General features: G+C 41.0%; 1 protein-coding gene across 2 annotated transcripts; it reads left to right on the top strand.

Moving 5' to 3' along the window:
• Positions 1-542: 542 nt before the first annotated feature.
• alms1 (ALMS1 centrosome and basal body associated protein) lies at positions 543-18,351 on the top strand. 2 transcript variants are annotated; one of them, XM_017464025.3, is made up of 18 exons: positions 543-678; positions 4,088-4,271; positions 4,408-4,522; positions 4,606-6,643; positions 6,761-6,920; positions 7,336-8,331; positions 8,436-8,554; positions 8,816-9,704; positions 9,802-9,921; positions 10,982-11,107; positions 11,239-12,167; positions 12,402-12,519; positions 14,282-14,503; positions 14,594-14,841; positions 15,501-15,660; positions 15,765-15,834; positions 16,189-16,288; positions 18,000-18,351. In XM_017464025.3, the coding sequence occupies exons 1-18, from the start codon at positions 676-678 to the stop codon at positions 18,042-18,044; spliced, it is 6,642 nt and encodes a 2,213-aa protein (XP_017319514.1). In that variant the 5' UTR covers positions 543-675; the 3' UTR covers positions 18,045-18,351. The 2 variants fall into 2 exon arrangements, with proteins under 2 accessions (XP_017319514.1, XP_017319513.1); XM_017464024.3 differs by lacking the exon at positions 543-678 and adding an exon at positions 767-874.
• The last annotated feature ends 2,287 nt before the right edge of the window (positions 18,352-20,638 follow it).

Below are 20,638 nucleotides of genomic sequence, written 5' to 3' on the forward strand. Positions count from 1 at the left end.
AGTGCAAACAATAAGTTGCTGTATAGTACAGTAGGAAGCAGCTTATTAAAATATTCTTCTTTTTTCTAAATTGTGGTCATATTTAAACATATTTATTTGAAGAAGCACTGAACATGAATCAACATCTGATTGGTATACTCTCATCATGTGACATTAAACTCCCCTACCTACTCACCTACTGGGAGCAGGACAGCAGAGCTTTAGTAGGGAATGAGAAGGAGGAGAATAGGGGTATATACATATATGAGAGTGTGTGTGTAGATGAGGAAATTTATATTTGAAAGAGCATGCTATGACAATACGTACTAATCATATGTGTGTATTATGACTACAATCCCGGACATACTACATCCGCCATGTTAGCACTGTCATGTGACCTTCGACGTCATCATAAACACAAAAATCTTAAACAAGTTAACAATTTATTCGGATTTTGTAAACAAGTCCTTTTTAACCAATGTTTAATACTTAAAACGAACCGACGCTGTCATCCGCGTTTTTTTTCTGAGCTCGTCCGCACCAGTCCCGTTGCATCATGGGATTGTTTGATTCGCATAGTGTGCATCGGTTGCATACATCAAAATCTCACCATAAGCAGTACATCATCCGAGTATTTCTCACCAACCGAGAATTCGGACATACTACTCCTCTGGCGTACTGCTTTTCACCTACTAAATGGTATGTAAGTATGCGGTTTCGGACGCAGAATATGTTTTCAAAATGGTTCAGAGGCGTATGTGCGCGCGTGCGCCCGCCTTCCTTTCATGTGCGCAGGCGCGAAAAATGTCAGTTATTCGCATAGAAACAACTCACAGCTCCTCAAACAACAATGGAGACGTTAGGAGAAGGTGAAGATGCAGCAAATGTTAACAGAGTGAGTTTGTTTGCGTGCCATCGCCTTAATTAAAAAAGCGATTTAAATAATAATAATAATAATAATAATAATACCTTCGAGTAGTTGTCGTTTACAAATCGTTTCCCGCCAGTTGTATAACTAGTCAAAAATGTTAGTAAAACTGGTTTAGTCACAGTAGCAACAAGTGCATAGCTAAGCTCAGCCGACTTCACCCAGGTTTATTTGGTAAAAAAAACCCAGAAAGCTCTGTAGGCTAACTCTTTAACCAGCACAATTTCGTGGCTTGTGGAATAGTATCCATTGTTTAGAAAACAAAGATGAACCAATGAAGAATAGCAGTGATGTGGAAACAGTTGAGATTTTGTGCTGTGTGCTTTGTCTATTTATGTCACATCTGACCGATCTGAAGATAAAGTACAAGACAATATTTACTACGTATAATTGTGTGTGATTTTCCTATCATGTTTTCACAACTGGAATAAATGTGGTTTGACGTTCGATATTCGTGGACATGCGGAAATTAAGGGACCGTCTCTAAAGTTGCACACATTGTTAAACACGATTCTAACTTCAATAGCATTTGAAGGGAATGACTTACAGTCATATAACCAACTGTAAAGGGTTCATCTAAATGTCAGGTATGATGCACACATTTTAGATTTTTGATATTTATTAAAGTAAGCTATTACATCATGTGTAAATTAGATATGAATTTCACTATAGAATGGGCCTTTCAAATTCCCTTCAAATGCTATTAAGCTTTAAATTATGGTATATTTTGTGTATGACCCTATTCTTTAGTGAAATTCATATCTAATTTACATATGATTTAATAGCTTACTTTGTTAAATATCAAAAATCTAAAGGTGTTTTAACACACAGTTAGATGTGTGACTGTATGTCATTCCCTTCAAATGCTATTGAGCTTTAAATAATGGCATATTTTGTGTATGGGCCCATTCGGTAGTGAAATTCATGTCTAATTTACATATGATTTAATAGCTCATTTTAATAAATATCAAGAATCTAAAAGGTGTGCATCATACCTGACACCTAGATGAACACTTTACGGTTGGTTATATGACTGTAAGTCATTCCCTTCAAATGCTATTGAAGTTAGAAACGTGTTTAACAATGTCATATGTAACTTTAGAGACGGTCCCTTAATTTCCGCATATCCGCGAATATCGAACGTCCAACGTCAAACCAACTTTATTCCAGTGTTTTAACACATTGTGTGCATATGTAGTCCTGTATTTGCTTTCATCCTATTGTAGACAGGTGTGCATTCAGCTTTAGGGTTGGTGCTGTACACAGCGCCACCGTTTGGCAGGTGTGTGTGTGTGTGTGTGTGTGTGTGTGTGTGTGTGTGTGTGTGTGTGTGTGTACACTGTTTGTTTATTACTGAGCCTGGAGCTCTGTGTGCCATCATCCTGTACTGCAGGGATCTGTAGTACTGAATTTTCAGGGCATCAGCATGTTTCTTCACAGTACCACTAACAGCATCTACATACATGTACATTGTATGGCCAAAAGTTTGTGGACACCTGGCAAACACACCAGTATGTGTGTTTTGAACATCCTGTTCTAAACTTAGTCCCTCTTTACTGTTATAATAACCTCCAGTCCTCTGGGAAGGCTTCCCCTTAGATATTGGAGCGTGGTGGTGGGGATTTGTGCTCATTTAGTCCACTAAGAGCATTACTGAGGTCAGGCACTGATGTTTGGCGAGGAGGTCTGGGGTGCAATCACTTATTCAGTTCTTCATCCCAAAAACTGTTCAGGGTTGAGGTCAGGAGTCTGTGCAGTAATCTCAAGTTTTTTCACTCCAACTTTAGCAAATCAGGTCTTCATGGAGCTCGTTTTGTGCACAGGAGTATTTCCATACTGGAGAACAGGTTTTATTTCCAGTGAAGGGAAATTGTAATGCTATAGCACACATCCTATAGAATTGTGTGCATCCTATGTTGTGGCTACAGTTTGGGGAAGAACCGAAATGTCAAACCACATATGGGTTTGATGGTCACGTGTCCAGGCGCATGGTGGTTTAGTGGTTAGCACGTTCACCTCAAACCTCCATGGTTGGGGGTTCAATTCCCGCTGCTTGTGTGTGGATTTTGTATGGTTCAGTTTCCTCCAGGTTCTTCGGTTTTTCCCCCCGTCCAAAGACATGCATGGCAGGCTGATGGTGCCAAAGTATCCGTAGTATATTAATGGGTGTGTGACTGTGTATGTGATTGTGCCCCGCAATGGATTGGCACCCTGTCCAGGGTGTACCTTTGTGCACGATGCTCCCTAGGATTGGCTCCAGGTTCCCCATGACCCAGTAAGGATAAGCGGTATAGAAAATGGATGGATGGATGGGCGGGCAAGTGTCCACAAACCTTTGGCCATATAGTGTTACATTTTTAACTGGAATTCTGGTCTAAGAGTCTAAGATGAATTTAACCACTAACTGCCCTGTGCCACTCACTGTATTAATTCATATTAACATTGACTGACTAAATTAAAAAATAAATAAATAAAAAACTCCTGTTAGGTTCACATTCACTCAGCACAAACAAAAGAATTTGTACTTCATCATTGACATCAAACTGGTAATATATAATATAAACTTATTTTTTTTTGATGATATTAACTCATTAACATTAACTGGATATGAAACACACTACTCTACAAATATATTTTTCTGTGCAATATATGCTTTTTTGTCAACTCTTCATTTAAATCTTTCAACAGTGTACTGATCCTTTAATTCAGCGCGAATAGCGGGGCAAAAAAATAAAATTAGATTCGATGCTGAAACTCCCACTTCACTGTTGCGCATCTGGTGTAAAATTTTAGCAGTGCAGAGATTACAAACTGCATTTATGTCCTCATTCCACACAAGAGACATCTTCTTTACATACAGCATGAAATCGCTGTTTTCCCGCCCTCTTTTGATTAACAGGATATAACCTGACCTGATCATCTGATGTTTCTAAACTATCGGCCGATAGCCGTTAACGTGAAATATAGAATTTATCGGCTGATACCGATTATTGGCCGATACATCTGTGCATCTCTAACAATAATAATAATAATAATAATAATTAATGTGATGTAAAAAAAATCCATACAACTTGTATATCAGTTAATTGGTACTGATAATAACCAGTGCCTTGTTGCAGAATTTGCTAAATAGTGTATGAAATATAATTGTTAACTGTTTTAAGATCTTTTTTTTTGTAGGAGGTGGAGTCATGGCACCAACTCCCTGTTGAAGACGATCCTAGTCAGTTTATGGGACAAACATCGGGCTTGCTGAATGCTGATGGTCTAAAAGGGCTCACGCTTAACTCTGAAGGACAAATGGCCATCATGGGAGACTTAAGCATGCTGCCAGCAGCTGACAGATTTGAATCTTTACAGCTAGGTAAACAGAACACAAGTATAATCATTTCCACCACTAGTAATGAGAAATAATTACATAAAGTCAGATGTGATTCTGCTTTATACAGTTTTACACATCATGTACACCTGCTGAAATTATTTTCTTTTCACCTGAGCAGAACTGCAGGATAGCTGTTTATCTCCTGCACTGACTCTAATTCCTCAGGGGAAGGCCTTCCTACATTCAGAGTCTACTCTCCTTCATCAGACAGATTTAGAGTTTGTCCCCCTGAGGTATGGTGTTCAAAAAATTAACAAAGATAAATGTATACTTTTAGTTCTGCAGGCGTGCTAAACATTTTGTGTTGTGTGTTAAGGGGGTCTCCTGATATGTCCATTGCTTCTGAGAGGTGCCCCCAGATGTCACGCTTAGATGTGGATGGAGAATCCAACCTCCCAAACAGATCCCATGAACAGGCGTCACTATCACAGCATCATTTGGGGGTGATGTCTGCAATTTTAGAGGATGCTAGTAGTTGCTGCTCACTATCACAGCACAGCCTGTCACCTAGTAGCAATTACCAGGCAACACAGCTTCATGATGAGGAACACAGTAGTGGCCTGGAGAACAATGATGAACAGCAAGTGGGAGAGAAACAATTTGATGCTGATTTGGACAGAAGAGGGACTGCGTGTGGTTTAAGCAGCGGCGTTCCTGTTCGTTCCTTTCAGAAGGTTCTGGAAACAGATCTTGGTGTAGGCAGTAGCGGTGTAGTTTGCTCTTCCTCTGAGACTGTTCTCAGTCAGACAGATGCTGTCCTAAGCTCAATAAACACCCCCGGGAACCAGATTAATCACTCTGGTTTTGCCAAGAAGCAGGATCCTGCATGTACCAATACAAAGGAACCTCAGTTCAGACCATCTGAGAGTAGAGAGCAGCCACAAGGTGGCTCTTCTTCCTTGTTATCGCAAAGAAGGACTATGGGGGGAGGTGGTGTGTCACTTTCCTCTCGTTTATCTGCTATCTCAAATATTACAATTCGCTCCACGAGCAAGCAAACAGATGGCACCACTGACTGTCCCTTCAAGCAGCTTCAGCTCCACAGTGATTCCTCATTATCTGCACCAGGAGGTAGAAATCAAACTGAGGTCAAAAACGCTCCCATTGGACAGAATATCACTCCGGCCAGTGAAGGTGGTGTATATATGGCAGGGCTACAGAAAGTACTCTGGAGCTCAGGCAGCCATCAAGCAGCAGATGGTTCCTTTTTGACCTCTCAGCCTGTGTTTCAGTCCACACCTGCAGTGCTCCTTGGTAGAGGAACACTAGTCCCAGCCAAACTCTCTCCTGTATATTCCCATCAAGGGACCCTGGCCGCATCAACCCAAAACAGCAGCCCTAAACCAGACGACATACCAGTATTAACCCTGAGTACTAGAAGCCATCAAAGCATTGCTGGAGTTACCCTTGCCACTTCTTTGGACCCAGGTGAAGCTCGTACAGAGTCACACCTTCAACTTGAGACAACTCCTTGCGAAGTAGCCCCTACCACAAGATTAGATGTGCCTGTCGTTGCCTCCGAGGACACACCCCTTGAGCAACCTACCTTAGCCCCACTCCTGCCCACATCTAACGAACAGCTCAAAGATCAGGAGCCTAGGCTGTCTGCCGGAAGAGTGCATTCTCTACCCAGCTTCAATTATGTGCAGAAAGTTGATGCTTGGAAGGCCAATCAAAATTCCAATAGGTCATTTTATGACAATTTGTCTCTGCATGGATTACATGGTGTACCTCCTACGAGGAAACAACAGGACTTTGAGATGTCTGAGGCAACAAAACAACAAAGTCAACAACAACCTATCAAGACGTCTTTAGTATTAAGTGCCAATAACAGCACACCACCCACTAAGACAGGCAGTGGTGTGGATGTGGAAGAGACCAGAGGAGCTGTAGGATCCACCTCACCATCACCATTTACTCACTCCCATTCCCACTCGTCTCTCGGAACAGTCATCACCCCCATCCAGCAAGATGAACTGCAACAAAATCAAAATCAGCTTCCACTTGTGTGCGCTGATGCCATCTCTCCAGACTTCAAGTCCACTGCAGCTGAATCATCACAGTCCTCAAGTGGAACAAATGACCAGAGGTCAACTGATGACTCGGGACCCAGTCCTTTAAAGACCCCTGCTGTGCTTATTGAGGATCAGTACAGTGGAGTGAACTTAAATACCAACGTGAGCAACACCGTTTCCAGTTTTAAAGGTGGTTACCATGTTGACCAGAGTTTTCAGGCGTCATTTGGTGCCTCCTCTGTTGTAAGTCTTGAAGTGGACAATTATGCACCTTATTGGACGTCCATACCTGGATCCCCTCCACGTCCCCCTGAGTTTAACATCGAAGACAGAATTCCTGTAAGTAAAAACAAACTTTGATCCATAGAGCTCTCATTAATAGAGATTTTATTAATCAATTAGATGCTTTAGAAAACAACTTTTATTAGTGTATTTAACAAACGGTTAACTCCGCAGCTCTACCTTCACAATTTGGGGATTGATCAGTCACCTTCAACAATCTTAAATCCCTTTACACACCGTGGACCCACCAGAGAGCCTGAATTTTCACCTACTGATTTGTGTACCATTAAAGGCTCAGTAGGAACACCCACCAAGAGCATACAACCATCTGATGGTAAACGTTTTTATTTTTATTTAATTTTATATATATATATATATATATATATATATATATATATATATATATATATATATATATATATATATATATATATATATATATATATATATATATATATAAAGGCAATTTTCTTTGTATATACATTTCTTATTAGCATAATGTCATAAAGTTTTGGCTAGTTTAGACCATGTGTCTTAGTTACCTGCGATGATTATTATTACCATGATATATTACTTCAAATTCTATCTGGGGGGGGGAATAAAACATAAGAAGCCTAAATGAATGGCAAATGGCTGTTTGTACTAAATCATTGAAAGTGTTCACCATCTGGCAAACTCTTGAAGCATTTCTGTCTCCTCAGGGTTGTTTCTATAATTGTTTTTGACCTGTGTGTTATTATTATATACAGGGGACAGTCTTCAGAAGGAGACCTTCTCAAGTTCCAGTGTGCTCTCTGCAGATTCCAGTGCCTCTTTAACACAGTTATTTATTCAAAAGTCCTTTCAGCAGCCAGCTAGACAAGCTAGTTTAGGCAGTATAAGAATGGCACACTTCCAGACAGACCCTTCACCTGAGCCCCATTCTTTGTCACACAGTGCTCCTCAAGGAGCTGACACTTCTCATCGAGAGGGCAGTTACGGCCTGCCAGCTCAGGTGAACCTGCAGTCTGCACCTGCCCCTGGGACCTGGGAGGGTGTTAAAGAAGGGGACTCCTCTCTGGTGGGTTCTGGAACCCTGCAGGAGATCAGGCGTTTGCTTGGTCATGCAGAAAGTCTTGTTTCTGGTCATTTCTCTATGGCCTCCTCCCCTGGCTCTCACTGTTACTCTGAGAACAATGCATCCTTTTTGGCACTCAGGCAGAACAAACAAGCATATCATGATGACTCCTTTTTGTCAGTTGATGGAAAGATTTCTTTGGTACTAGCTCGCTCTTCCTCAGACTCTGCCTTGAAGGAGAGCTCCTCATCCTCATCTGGGCTTCTAGAGCTGTCCACAAAGTCTGATCACATGAGCAAAGCGTCTTCTGCACCCTCGCAGGGCAGGGAGGAAAATCCAAAGTCGCGTGACTTTCGTGTGGCTCCAAGGAGAGCAGAGCCTGAGGGATGCAGTGCAGCAGACCCAGACAGGGTAGGCCCTGTGAGCTTGTCGATCATACAGGGAAACTCTTCCTCAACATCAGATGGCCAGCTGCAAAGCCAGGACCATACAGAGAATGCTGGCATCAGTTCATCTGAGATAAGTCCTGCCCACAGTCAAAGAGAGGCAGAAATGGATGTTTTAAGTGATGCCAGCAGTGAGCATTCGCTGGCTTCTAGGGTTGCTAAGCTTCTGCAGAGCGAGTCATCTGTCTCTGTGGTTACCAGCCGGTCAAGTACTGCTGATCCCGACGAGAGCCGGGCTAGAGGTAAACAAATTACTTTGGATTATTAGGAAGGGTCCATTTAAAGTTTCAATATGATATTGCAAAAAAATATAATTTTTTTTTGTCTTGAATTGTCACATAACCAGAGTGGATCATGATGAAGGTGTCTGGTGGCAAGTGTGAAGCCTTAGAACTTAATGCCGAGGACAGAAGGAGAATCGAGGAGATAAAAAGAGAACTGCTGCTACGCACTAAACACACCAAGGTAAGACAACCCACTGGGAGGAGAGAAACTAATATCTCCTTTTTTTAGTAAAGTCATGTCAAATGGGGTGTTTGTTTTTGTGATGCTGGCAGACTACTCAGTTTAAAACAGTGTGTCTGATTGTGTGCATCAGGCAGAGTAATGCATTTTGTACAGAAGAACATAAATCTGCCGCGTTTAGCATCCTTCTGTCTCTGCTAGCCTTTACCTATACATCACTCTTGTTCTGATGGTCTGATCTCTATCTCCCTCATGTCTCAGTTGAGCTCCGATTCAGAAAGCAGTTCCCAGTCCAGTGTTGGCACTGTCCCCCAGCCTGCTGTAAGCTTTGCAGCAGTGCGCAGTGCAGAAGACCGTCTCTCTGAGCAGCTGCAGAGAGTCAGTCGGATTCCACTCGAGTCCAGTGTTGCACTGCACACACCACTGGAGGATGAAGTAAGTCAGATTGCCATCAAGGAGGAGCGTAACCCTCAGCACACACCCTCCCCTCAGTCAGCGAGTCAGTGCCTGCATGCAGACAATGACATTGCTCTACGAAGCAACTTGAACACAACCCTAAGGTCATCTGAGGAATGGAAATTACAGGCTCAAGTGACAAATAGAGCAACAAAGAATGAAGGGGAGAAGGGGACCGTGGGAAAGGAAAAAGAGCTTCGAGGTGAAAATGAACACCCAGAAAGTGAGCAAAATGATCCATTACCAATCCCAGAGGCAACTCACACTGTCATCAGAGGAAAACGAGAGTTCCCTCCAGGCTTGGAGTCGGGTTCAGCCCTTGGTCATAAACCTCACTTGTCCAACAGCCACCTCACACCTTCAGTGAAATTACAGCAAAATGCCACCCAGAGACCTCACACTCCTGCCAGCGATTCCTGCAGTTACCCAGAGCTGCGGACTACATCACACACACATCACTCAGACAGTCCGAACACCTTGAGAGAAGTCCGCCTCCCAGTCTACAGAACCAGTGAAGAACAGCGAGTCTCCGTATCCAATGAGACCAGCTTAAGTAAAAACAGAAATACAGACCAGGCTCAGAACACAGGAACGGCTAGTGGATATGCACAGATGACCTCCAGATTCACTCAAGCCTTTACTCCTTACCAAAGACTGGCTAGTCCAAGTAGACCTTTATTAGTTAATACAGCTGGTAAGTGGAAAGATTTTGAAATATGGTTTTTATTGTTCCTTTTAGTATGTGACACACATTATTACAGTATAACTCATATTTTGTGTGCTTCCTGCAGCTATTCCAACTTTATTGCCGTATAAACCTCACGGCAGCTCCGAGCTCTTCTATATGCCACAGACTGTTCCTGAGCTCTCCCCTAATCACTCCGATACCACAGTGGAGAGCTCCCATCCAGGTACAGAAAAGAACCACAGCTGCATGACACACAAGTACATAATTCTATAGAGCTAAACTGTTTAGACACTTGGGTGAGAATTAAAGGCCAATATAAGGGCAGTTTTTAAAGTACTTTCATTATGTTTAAAACTGTGCTGAAAGTCAAAAATTATTGTGTTTGTGATTTTATAGACCATTTACAGGATTTATTAGGCTATTTGAATACCTGTGTAGCAACCTACATATACTATACTACATTATTAAATGGTGCACCTGGCCAGTGAGTGTTTTCTGGCCCCAACCTATCATTTAATATAATTTATCACCTTTTAAAAAAAGGGTAAAATATGAATAATGAATATCTACATATAGGCAATAGCTGCTTGCTCCTGTGCTCAATGCTGCGTAGGGTGTACAAGGCAACTGTTATACCATTAGGTAGAGCACATGACATGCAGGTGATTTTAATGTAATCTAATAGTTTTTTTCCAGTGAATGTTAGTACCTATTCTAAATGCATTATTATTTTAAACAATTGTAAGGTGTGATATAGAGCAGTGTGCGACTGGATAAGAGTGTCCAAGAGATAGGGCTAAGTTTAGGTGAGGGAGTGTTTGTGATTAAGTCTGGGAGATGTTGAGATGTTCATGCTCTGGGACTTGGAAAGATCCTTAATAATTCAACATGACATAACATAACAATGTAATACACTGTTAACAAACAACTAATTTGGTACCAATTTAACACTACAGTACTAAAGCCATTGCATCACAGTAGCATTTACTACTACGGGGAGGAAGTACCACAATATATTGTTTGTACCATCTTGTCCTTTGTTCTCATTCTGCCTCAAGCGCTCATTGTTACACGGTCTAAAGCACCTCCCACCTTGCACGGCTGCATTATTCATAGTGTCCTTTGTCTGAGAGAAAGTCGAACCCCGTAATGCTGAGCTTCATCACATGCAGAAGTGAAGCTTTTTGTGGGCCGGCTCTAACTAATTCAACTAACTGTACAAATTTATCACAGACTCTTCTTGTTTAAACTCTCTCTCCTGCTCTTCCTTATATAAATTATAGGATCTGATGACGCTGTGCCTCCTAAATTTACGCCTGAGGTTTTGGGATCCAGAGAGCTTGTGGACAGCAAGGTTACACCAAAACATGAGGAGGGCATTTACAGCAAGAGGGCCAAAATGAAAAGAGGTGGGTTGTGACATACATAGGAGGTAATTTAAGATGTTGTGTACCAGCATTAACACAGGAATGAAAGGATTAATTAATTCATTCATTCATTCATTCATTTATTTTATTTTTTCATATTCTTTCTTTGACAGAATCCACTCTGTCTCGAAAAAGCTTTCATGACCAAAGAGGCAAAACTGGTCCTCGCTATCAGCTTACTGGTTTGAGTAAGTCTGTTGTCCCTGAGAATGAGCAGGTGGCTGAGCAAGTTGAGGAGGGGGAAGCATTTATCCCACTGCACATGGTGGTTGACAACAGCACAACTGAACTACATCCTATCCACAGTGTACAAAAGCATAACTTGGGAAGAGTTACTCTGCCTTTACTTACTAAGGCCATTAGGGAGAAGGAGCAGGACATGAAGGCTCAAGACCTTGGTGCAGAGATTGGCAGCTCTCTGGACCAATTGTGGCGTCGTTTCAATGAGCGATGCAGCCTTCAGGAAACTCGAACCCCTAACGACATAGAAATGTCACTGCTGGAGAGACTGGAACGTCTGTCCCGCCTCCTACACAGCTCCTCCCCACCACACACACCTAAACCGGCACACAGTAGAGAGGAGAAAGGTAAGAGTAGGAAGAGAGAACACGAGGCAAGGAGAACGCAGGGAACAGACACAACCAAAAAGGGAAAAGAGAAAGAGAGAAGTGAAGTGAGGGGTGTTCCAAAAACAGCATGGGAAAAGGAGTCCTTAAGTACCGAGCAGACATTAGCACAGCAGAAGCAGCAAGAAAAAGATTATCGCTGTCCTGCAGAAAGAGACGAGTCTGCCAGCATTTCTGTGGAGACGAGCAGCAGCCAGTCTACCATTGACACACAGCGCTTGATCAGAGCTTTTGGACCACATAGAGTTAGCAGTGGGAGAGAAGGAGCAGCCGGAAGTCAGACGCTAAAGCCCAATGATGGCCTTCTGAAACTTTATAACACCATTAAGAAGCAGAAAAGAGGACATTGCAAAGGTAGCACTGAAAACCACCTTGTTTCTGTCGCCACGGAGATAAGCAACACAGATGAGTCCACGGTAAGATTTTAATACTAAGAATGTTAGTTTAAAAAGTATTCTTGAATGATGTATCCTTCTTTATATTTCCTTTATGGCTTGTTTTTGTTTAGGGTGCTGGTTGTTATTGTGTCAGAATAGAGAGCCGTGAAAAATGTAATGTGATAAAGACAAATTGCGCTGCCTGAATGTGTTTGATTCAGACATCAGTAACCATTTTAATCCGATTGTGTATGTGCTTTGCATTTCCCTTAGGAATCAGAAACATTATCATCCTCAAGCACTTATACACTATCCTCCCAAAGAGGCACTGGATGCGCCACTAGTTTTAAGAGGGCAAAGGTCAAACTAGTCAGCAGAAGCATACAAGCAGGTAGGTCCTCCTAACAATTGCCTGGTTTCACCAAATGTAAATCGTGAAAAAGGAATAAGTGTAGGTATAATTTATGCAGGGAATGCTGGCTGTCATCTCCAAGGACATGGGCTTTGTATATTTGCAGATTTGTATATTTGTAGATATAACAATATTTGTCATAGCTCGTGTCAGAAGAAAGTGTTTGGTCATTCCTGTGCAGTAATGTCATGTAGAAATGGAATATTTTTACTGTAATTGTAAGTTTTACACTTCGGGAGGTCGCAGGAATGACTTGAAACAAGGTGTCCGCGGGTCCTTAAGTCTTAAAAGGCCTTAAATTCCTTAATATAAAAATAAGACCTTTTAATTAGCATTAAAATGTCTTAAATTCACATTTCAAAGCGACCGGGGGAAAAATGCACCCGAACCGGCACCGTAAAGTAGATTTCGATTTTATTTTCACTCGTTCTGTTTGAAATGGTAAACCCGTGTGACTGTGTTGCACTCAGAGTGTGGGCAGAGGATTACAGCATTTCACCTGATTGGTAACAAGAAATGAAGTTGCCAACTAAAAGGAGGACTTCCTGTGGTTTTCCGCCGAAATAAAAGCCACATGGTCTAACACATAAAATTGAATTTAGATAGAAATATACTATTATTGTTATATTACTATTTGTACCCAAAATAAAAATGTATTAAGTGTTATAATAATATTATATTATAATATTCTAACACAGTGCAATAGTAATATTACAAAATCGCAATTTTTTAAAATATAATTTATGTTTATATATTTATATTTAAATTTTCTGTAGATTTATAACACTACTTGCTACATTACCCTGGCATTAAATTACAAAAACACTAGTAAACACTGCTGCGAGGGGGTTTCTAATACAGCTGCTGAGGGAGTGATGGTCAATTTGACATCTTTTTCTGTTCTGATTGCCGTAATCTATCTCTCTCTCTTTTTTTTCCTCTCTTGGAAAGTCATGGGAAGGAAATACTGGTAATGAGCAAGTGGTAATTCAAAAAGGATATTTACTATGGTCTCCCATATACCTTTTATAGAAGTTTACCCTGTAGTTCAGTTGGATGTATGTGCATGTATATGCATGAACACAATCCATTATAGCTGATGTATAGTGTAGCATGATTGAAGTGATGTGCAGGTCTTAAATTTTTTTTTGGAAATGTCTTGAATATGGTATTAAAAATTATTCAATTTGATGTGCTGATACCTGCAGATACCTTGAGAAAGGGGTTGAGTTTAAACTGTTAACAATTCAAGGAAGCATCAGTTCAACAAATGAATATAGACGGTTTAGCACTTCACAGTTAAAAACCAAAATACATGTATTAGTCCTAGAATCCTTCAGTTGACAGAGCAAGGTTTTTAGTTTGCTTTACTGATTATGTGATAATTGTTATATGGCAGGTCCAATAATGTGTGGTTGTTAACATAAGTTTGGGGAGGTTGTTTGCTTATTCCAGCATTTAAGCTATTCTTAAATACTTGGTGTTGCAGAAACTGTTTACACTGCAAATACACCAATGACCTGTGTCCTGTTTGGCAGTTCTGTTGTAAATTGTCATGTAAGCTACAGTGTTGGTTACAGTGTACAGTTTTCATTTTTCCTTTTCCTGCCCTCCTCCATGCCCCCACCACTTTTCAAAACAAATTTGTTACCCATGCAAAGGTTAACACTGACTTGATTTGGCTAAGAGAATCCATTGAGCTTGTTTAAGAAATTATAGAAATGTCCACCTTATTCATCAGGTGATTTGGAGATTGTGGTAAACGGCACCCGCCGAGACACACGGGATGTCGGCACTACCTTCCCTTCTCCAGGTAGTGCCAGAGTCAGCAGGGCATCTTCAGCAGCCCGCAGTGAGGTAAAGTCCAGTACGTCCGCCCTCACGACTTCCAGTGCTGCTCCTGTTCAATCCCAGCCGGTGCTCAGGAGACAGGTCCTCAACAAACAAACCTGCTACCCAAATGGTAAGTTTGTGAAGCAGGAGATGGCAAGTTAAGTTGTTTACTCTCACATGGGCCCTCACTGTCTTTGTTTTTTTCTTTCTCTTCTGTAAGGTTTGTCATGGTTTGTTTCTGCTGATGAACTGAAGTGGGATGCATGGAAGGAGAATAAGCCCCACACAGATGCAGGGCAGTCTGAAGGCCAAGCCTGGTTCGAGCCCTACACCAGGACGCAGCCATGGAGAGAGCCGTTTAGAGAACGACACATTCAAGTGGAAAGAGAGAAGCCCTCTGAACAAAAAACGCATTTGGAGAATGATTGCGGTAGCAAACCCTCTGCCCTGGTCCGTCTCTCACTGCAGGTGTGTTGGTATATAAGTGGACTTAGCTACAATGAAGATATTTTGTAGTCTGCTTTGTGTCTCATATTCGTTAGACATTGCATTTTATTTAAATTGTATGGTTTTTCAAATATTATCTTTCATGTAGTGTGTTTATAGAGCTGTTTATGAATGTAAAAACGTCTACAAAGTTTCAAAAATCAAAGCGCACAACAAACTGAATTATTGACTCCCAAAAGAAGGAACTGATTCTGAACAGTTGAAACGAGTCGTTAGTAATTCCAGACTTACTTCCTGTACTAACCTACGTAGGTTTGTAACAAAACCCCCCGGATCTGGTCTTCATCCGCTGCTCGCTAACAGAGGGAGCTGAAACTCATTATGGTAGTTGCGTTTCCAACAGACTGGGACATCTGACCAATCAGCAGAGTATGCTCTCTGAAAGGACCATTGAATGAGTCGTTTTGTCACTGGGGAAAAAAAGGCAATGCTGCAGTTTAAGTTATGAGCACATTAAAGTTTTTTTTTTTATCTTGGATGCATGTGAATGTATTGTATGAAACCTCTAAACCAACATTAGGCACGTTTAAAAACCCTAATAGGTGCACTTTAATGTAATTTCCTTTTGTTTTCTTGCCGTGTCGTTAAAAGTACTCTTTGTGTGAATGCTTATGTTGCAGGAGGCGCTAGAGTTACATCGACCAGAGTTTGTTTCCCGTTCCCGGGAGCGGATGAAAAGACTGTGCCTGCTGGTTGAGGAGAGAAAGATACAAGCCGTTTTCAACAAAGAAAGAGAGGAGCTTTTCAATCGTCGTTCAGCCGAGCAGCAGCCAAAAGCAGGTTGGTGTCATTTGCTTGTCCAAGCAGCAAAACCTTAAACAACACTCTATTATAGGCTGATTGTCTTATACATATTTTAACCTAATTACTCACCTTTCTGCCAGCTCCAGCTCCTCCATCTCTTCCCTCTAAGCGAGTTATTCCCAGAAGTGAGAGGATCCAGAGATCCAAGCGGTACGCTCTTAGTAATATGCACAAACTTGGTTTAAAACACTGTCTGAGTTAGTTATTGATGCAGTGTTTCTGTGCTGTTCTCCACACTGTCAGTGTCAGAGAATAGGCAGGACAGAAAGATTCAGCAGGTAGGATTGTGTGTGGGACTGAGCGAGCCAGATAGAGAAATGATCATCATGTTTTGGGGGAAAAAATGGTTGTTTTTTTGGGGGGTTTTTTGTGGTTAGCCAGGTCCACTCAATTGTGGAATAAAATGGAGGATGTCAAACATATACAAAATTATTACATTTTAAACCAAGAACCTTTTTCAGAAAACGTGAAAACATGATCTCATCTTTGTATGTAACCCATTAGGATCTATGCTCAGCTACCAGAGGTTCAGAAGAGGAAGGAGGAAGAAAGGAGGAAAGCAGAGTACCACACTTACCGCCTTAATGCTCAGCTATTTAATAAGGTGTTTACTCGCTAATGTTTTAAACTTGTTTTTTCTTTTAAGCACGCCCAATGCAGTTACAGTGAGGGAAAAAAGTATTTGATCCCCTGCTGATTTTGTACGTTTGCCCACTGACAAAGAAATGATCATTCTATAATTTTAATGGTAGATTTATTTGAACAGTGAGAGACAGAATAACAACAAAAAAATCCAGAAAAACGCACGTCAAAAATGTTATAAATTGATTTGCATTTTAATGATGGAAATAAGTATTTGACCCCTCTGCAAAACATGACTTAGTACTTGGTTTAAAAACCCTTGTTGGCAATCACAGAGGTCAGACGTTTCTTGTAGTTGTCCACCAGGTTTGCACACATCTCAGGAGGGATTTTGTCCCACTCCTCTTTGCAGATCTTCTCCAAATCATTAAGGTTTCAAGGCTGACGTTTGGCAACTCGAACCTTCAGCTCTCTCCACAGATTTTCTATGGGATTTAGGTCTGGAGACTGCCTAGGTCACTCCAGGACCTTAATGTGCTTCTTCTTGAGCCACTCCTTTGTTGCCTTGGCCGTGTGTTTTGGGTCATTGTCATGCTGGAATATCCATCCACGACCCATTTTCAATGCCGTGTCTGAGGGAAGGAGGTTTTCACCCAAGATTTGACGGTACATGGCCCCGTCCATCGTCCCTTTGATGCGGTGAAGTTGTCCTGTCCCCTTAGCAGAAAAAAACCCCAAAGCATAATGTTTCCACCTCCATGTTTGACGGTGGGGATGGTGTTCCAGGGGTCATAGGCAGCATTCCTCCTCCTCCAAACACGGCGAGTTGAGTTGATGCCAAAGAGCTCCATTTTGGTCTCATCTGACCTCAACACTTTCACCCAGTTGTCCTCTGAATCATTCAGATGTTCATTGGCAAACTTCAGACGGGCATGTATATGTGCTTTCTTGAGCAGGGGGACCTTGCGCGCGCTGCAGGATTTCAGTCCTTCACGGCGTAGTGTGTTACCAATTGTTTTCTTGGTGACTATGGTCCCAGCTGCCTTGAGATCATTGACAAGATCCTCCCGTGTAGTTCTGGGCTAATTCCTCACTGTTCTCATGATCAATGCAACTCCACGAGGTAAGATCTTGCATGGAGCCCCAGGCCGAGGGAGATTGACAGTTCTTTTGTGCTTCTTCCATTTGTGAATAATCGCACCAACTGTTGTCACCTTCTCACCAAGCTGCTTGGCAATGGTCTTGTAGCCCATTCCAGACTTGTGTAGGTCTACAATCTTGTCCCTGACATCCCTGGAGAGCTCTTTGGTCTTGGCCATGGTGGAGAGTTTGGAATTTGATTGATTGCTTCTGTGGACAGGTGTCTTTTATACAGGTAACAAACTGATATTAGGAGCACTCCCTTTAAGAGTGTGCTCCTAATCTCAGCTCGTTACCTGTATAAAAGACACCTGGGAGCCAGAAATCTTTCTGATTGAGAGGGGGTCAAATACTTATTTCCCTCATTAAAATGCAAATTAATTTATAAAATTTTTGACGTGCGTTTTTCTGGATTTTTTTGTTGTTATTCTGTCGCTCACTGTTCAAATAAATCTACCATTAAAATTATAGACTGATCATTTCTTTGTCAGTGGGCAAACGTACAAAATCAGCAGGGGATCAAATACTTTTTTCCCTCACTGTACAAGTTCAGACATGTTTCTGTTAAAGCTAATGTGAATAATCTCTTACAGAAAATCACCAACCACGTGCTGGGAAGAAGAACGCCTTGGCAGTAGTTTAAAGAAATATCGACCCAAACCGTTATACTACAGAGGTGATTTCAAGCTGAAATTCTTTCTGTGTGTTGATTTGAGTGTAGAAGACAGGTGGTGGTTGTGTCGAGTGTGTGATCAAATCAATAGAGCAGCTCTTTCCAGATGTGATGTAGTAACCAAATTATTTATCTTGATATTTAATTTCTCTTAATATTTTAATAATGTTTTATAAATATTTTTATATTAACTATGAATGGTGTCCAGTGCCATAATTAAAAAAAAATGTTTTTATCAGTGTTTTCTTTCAAATAAAGAAGACTTTTTCATATATGGTCTATGATTTTTACTATGTAGAATGTCCTTTGTCTTAAAGATGTATTTGTTCCAAATAGTGTGATGATTGTTGTATATAGTATCCATATAAACTGTATCTATGAATGTATCTTCAGCAAGGGGGGGGGGGTAGGAAGTGAGCTCCCAGAGAAACCTGCGTCGCTGAGAGCACTTCTGTTTAGCGATAAAGTGATGTGTAGAGGTGTGTGAAATTTGCTTGCTCCTGTTCATCCGGCCCAACATTCTCCTTGCCAGTGAGATTGGATTATGATGTTGATTTGATGTTGAGATTTTGGGTGCATGGAAGTGTCTTAAAAGAATGGCATGATTGGCCCCACAGCCTGAAAACACCTCATTCATTGACTGGTTGTTGCACACAACGTTTATTTGAAAAGTATGAAACATGGTGTATTCTGTAACTAGCTCGCTGTTTAGGAGACTGCAGGAACGAGGCCTTCCAGGGAGTGTAAGTAGGCTACAATCATAGTACAGTGCAAAAACTTTCTAGATAAGACTATATGGCCACAATGTTGAAAGCACACAATTGTATAAGATGTCTTTGTACTATTTGCTTTAAGAGTTCCCTTCAGTGGAACTAAGTGGCCCAAACATGTTCCTGTGCACAAAGCGTGGTCTATTAAAACATGGTTTGCTAAGGTTGGAGTGTAAAAACTCGACTGGCCTGCACCCCACTGAACACCTCTGGAATGAACTGCAACACCGACTCTTCTCGCCAGACCTCACTACGGCTCACGTGGTTGAATTGGCAGAAATTCCCATGGCTGCATTCCAAAATCTGGTGCAAAGCCTTTCCAGAAGTGTGGAGGTTAGTATAGAAGCAACAGGGGGACCAAATTTTGAATTGAATGTTCAACAAGCAGATATGATGGTCAGGTGTCCACATACTTTTGGCCATATAGTGTATCTCATATCATTTATTCCACCTCAGTGCAAACAGGTTTTCTTTTGAAAAGTTATGGATGGAACTCCTTCGTAATCCACTAGCTTCTAGTTGGCTTTTCCTCGTTAGCCTTGCTAGTCCTATTGACTTGCTGTAACTACAAGTGTTTTTTTTTTTTCAGAAGTGGATTATCAGCTGGATTCCATAAGCCACAAATTATGTTGTATTTGGCTTTGTCACCTTCAAAGGCATATGACCCATGGGTTAATTTGCAGTTTCATGGCTCAATTTATTATTCAGATAAGTGCTGCTGTTTTACCTCAATCTTGGAAAAACAAAGGTTTTAATGAATGATTGTAATTGTTGCTTAAAAAGTGGACCATTTCAAATACAGAATAGCCCATGAAAAGTGACGGCCAGTTTAAAATAGTTGTAATAAGCACAGAATAATTCTTTCCAAAAAAATCAAGCTGCATCATTGCAGCGTGTCCAATAGTAAATCACCATTACTAGTGGGTAATATTATGAGTGAGTATTTTTAAATGCATGCTCTAATATGATCAGTAATTAGTTCTTAAAATGCTAACTGAAAGTAATACTTTGTCTTAGGAAACCAAATAAGTCTTCAGCCCATACTGCTTTCCCCAAATGGTTTCTATGGTGGTGGAACTACTGTATTTAAAAATGCATGTACTGTACCATATTCAAGTAATATCACTCAAGCAAAAATGTGCTTTTTGTGAATATCGGCACAGCTGTGATTCGGCTGTAGGTACAAGTGCTGCACAAGATCACAGCTATGCTGATATTCAGAATACCTGCACTCTTCCTCATGTGATATTGCTTAAATATGATACATACCATACATTTTTCATACTCATGAAAGAGATATCATTTGCCATGTCGGCTGATGATGTCGCTAACACAATTGTAGTAACAGTTTCAGTGGGACTGTTGCTTGAATTGCCATTGTAAGTGGCGAATATAGACGAGCAGAGTGAAACGTCCCAGTGCGGTTATATCTGATATAAGCGTTCTTTGAACGCCGCTCATCCAATCAAATTAGTCGACCGTAACTAACTGTGTATAAATTATCCATATAGAGTATTAATGGGTAGGAATTCTTTATAAATGGTGTTAGCAATCTGTCATCATCTCATTTCTCAAGAGGTTTGAAGGGATTTTGGTTTCTGAAGAGTCCTTTTTTAAAATCTTATTAAAATACATCATTATCCAAAGTGTCCTATCATAACAGTGTACTGTAGAATACAGTAGATCCATCTTGCCAATTCTGCTTATACAGTTTGAAAAGATTTATCGTACAAGACACTAAAACTATACAATATATATATACTATATATAATTCCTAGCATTGTCACTT

Source organism: Ictalurus punctatus, chromosome 3 (genome assembly GCF_001660625.3).
Source record: "Ictalurus punctatus breed USDA103 chromosome 3, Coco_2.0, whole genome shotgun sequence".
Lineage (NCBI taxonomy): Eukaryota > Metazoa > Chordata > Actinopteri > Siluriformes > Ictaluridae > Ictalurus > Ictalurus punctatus.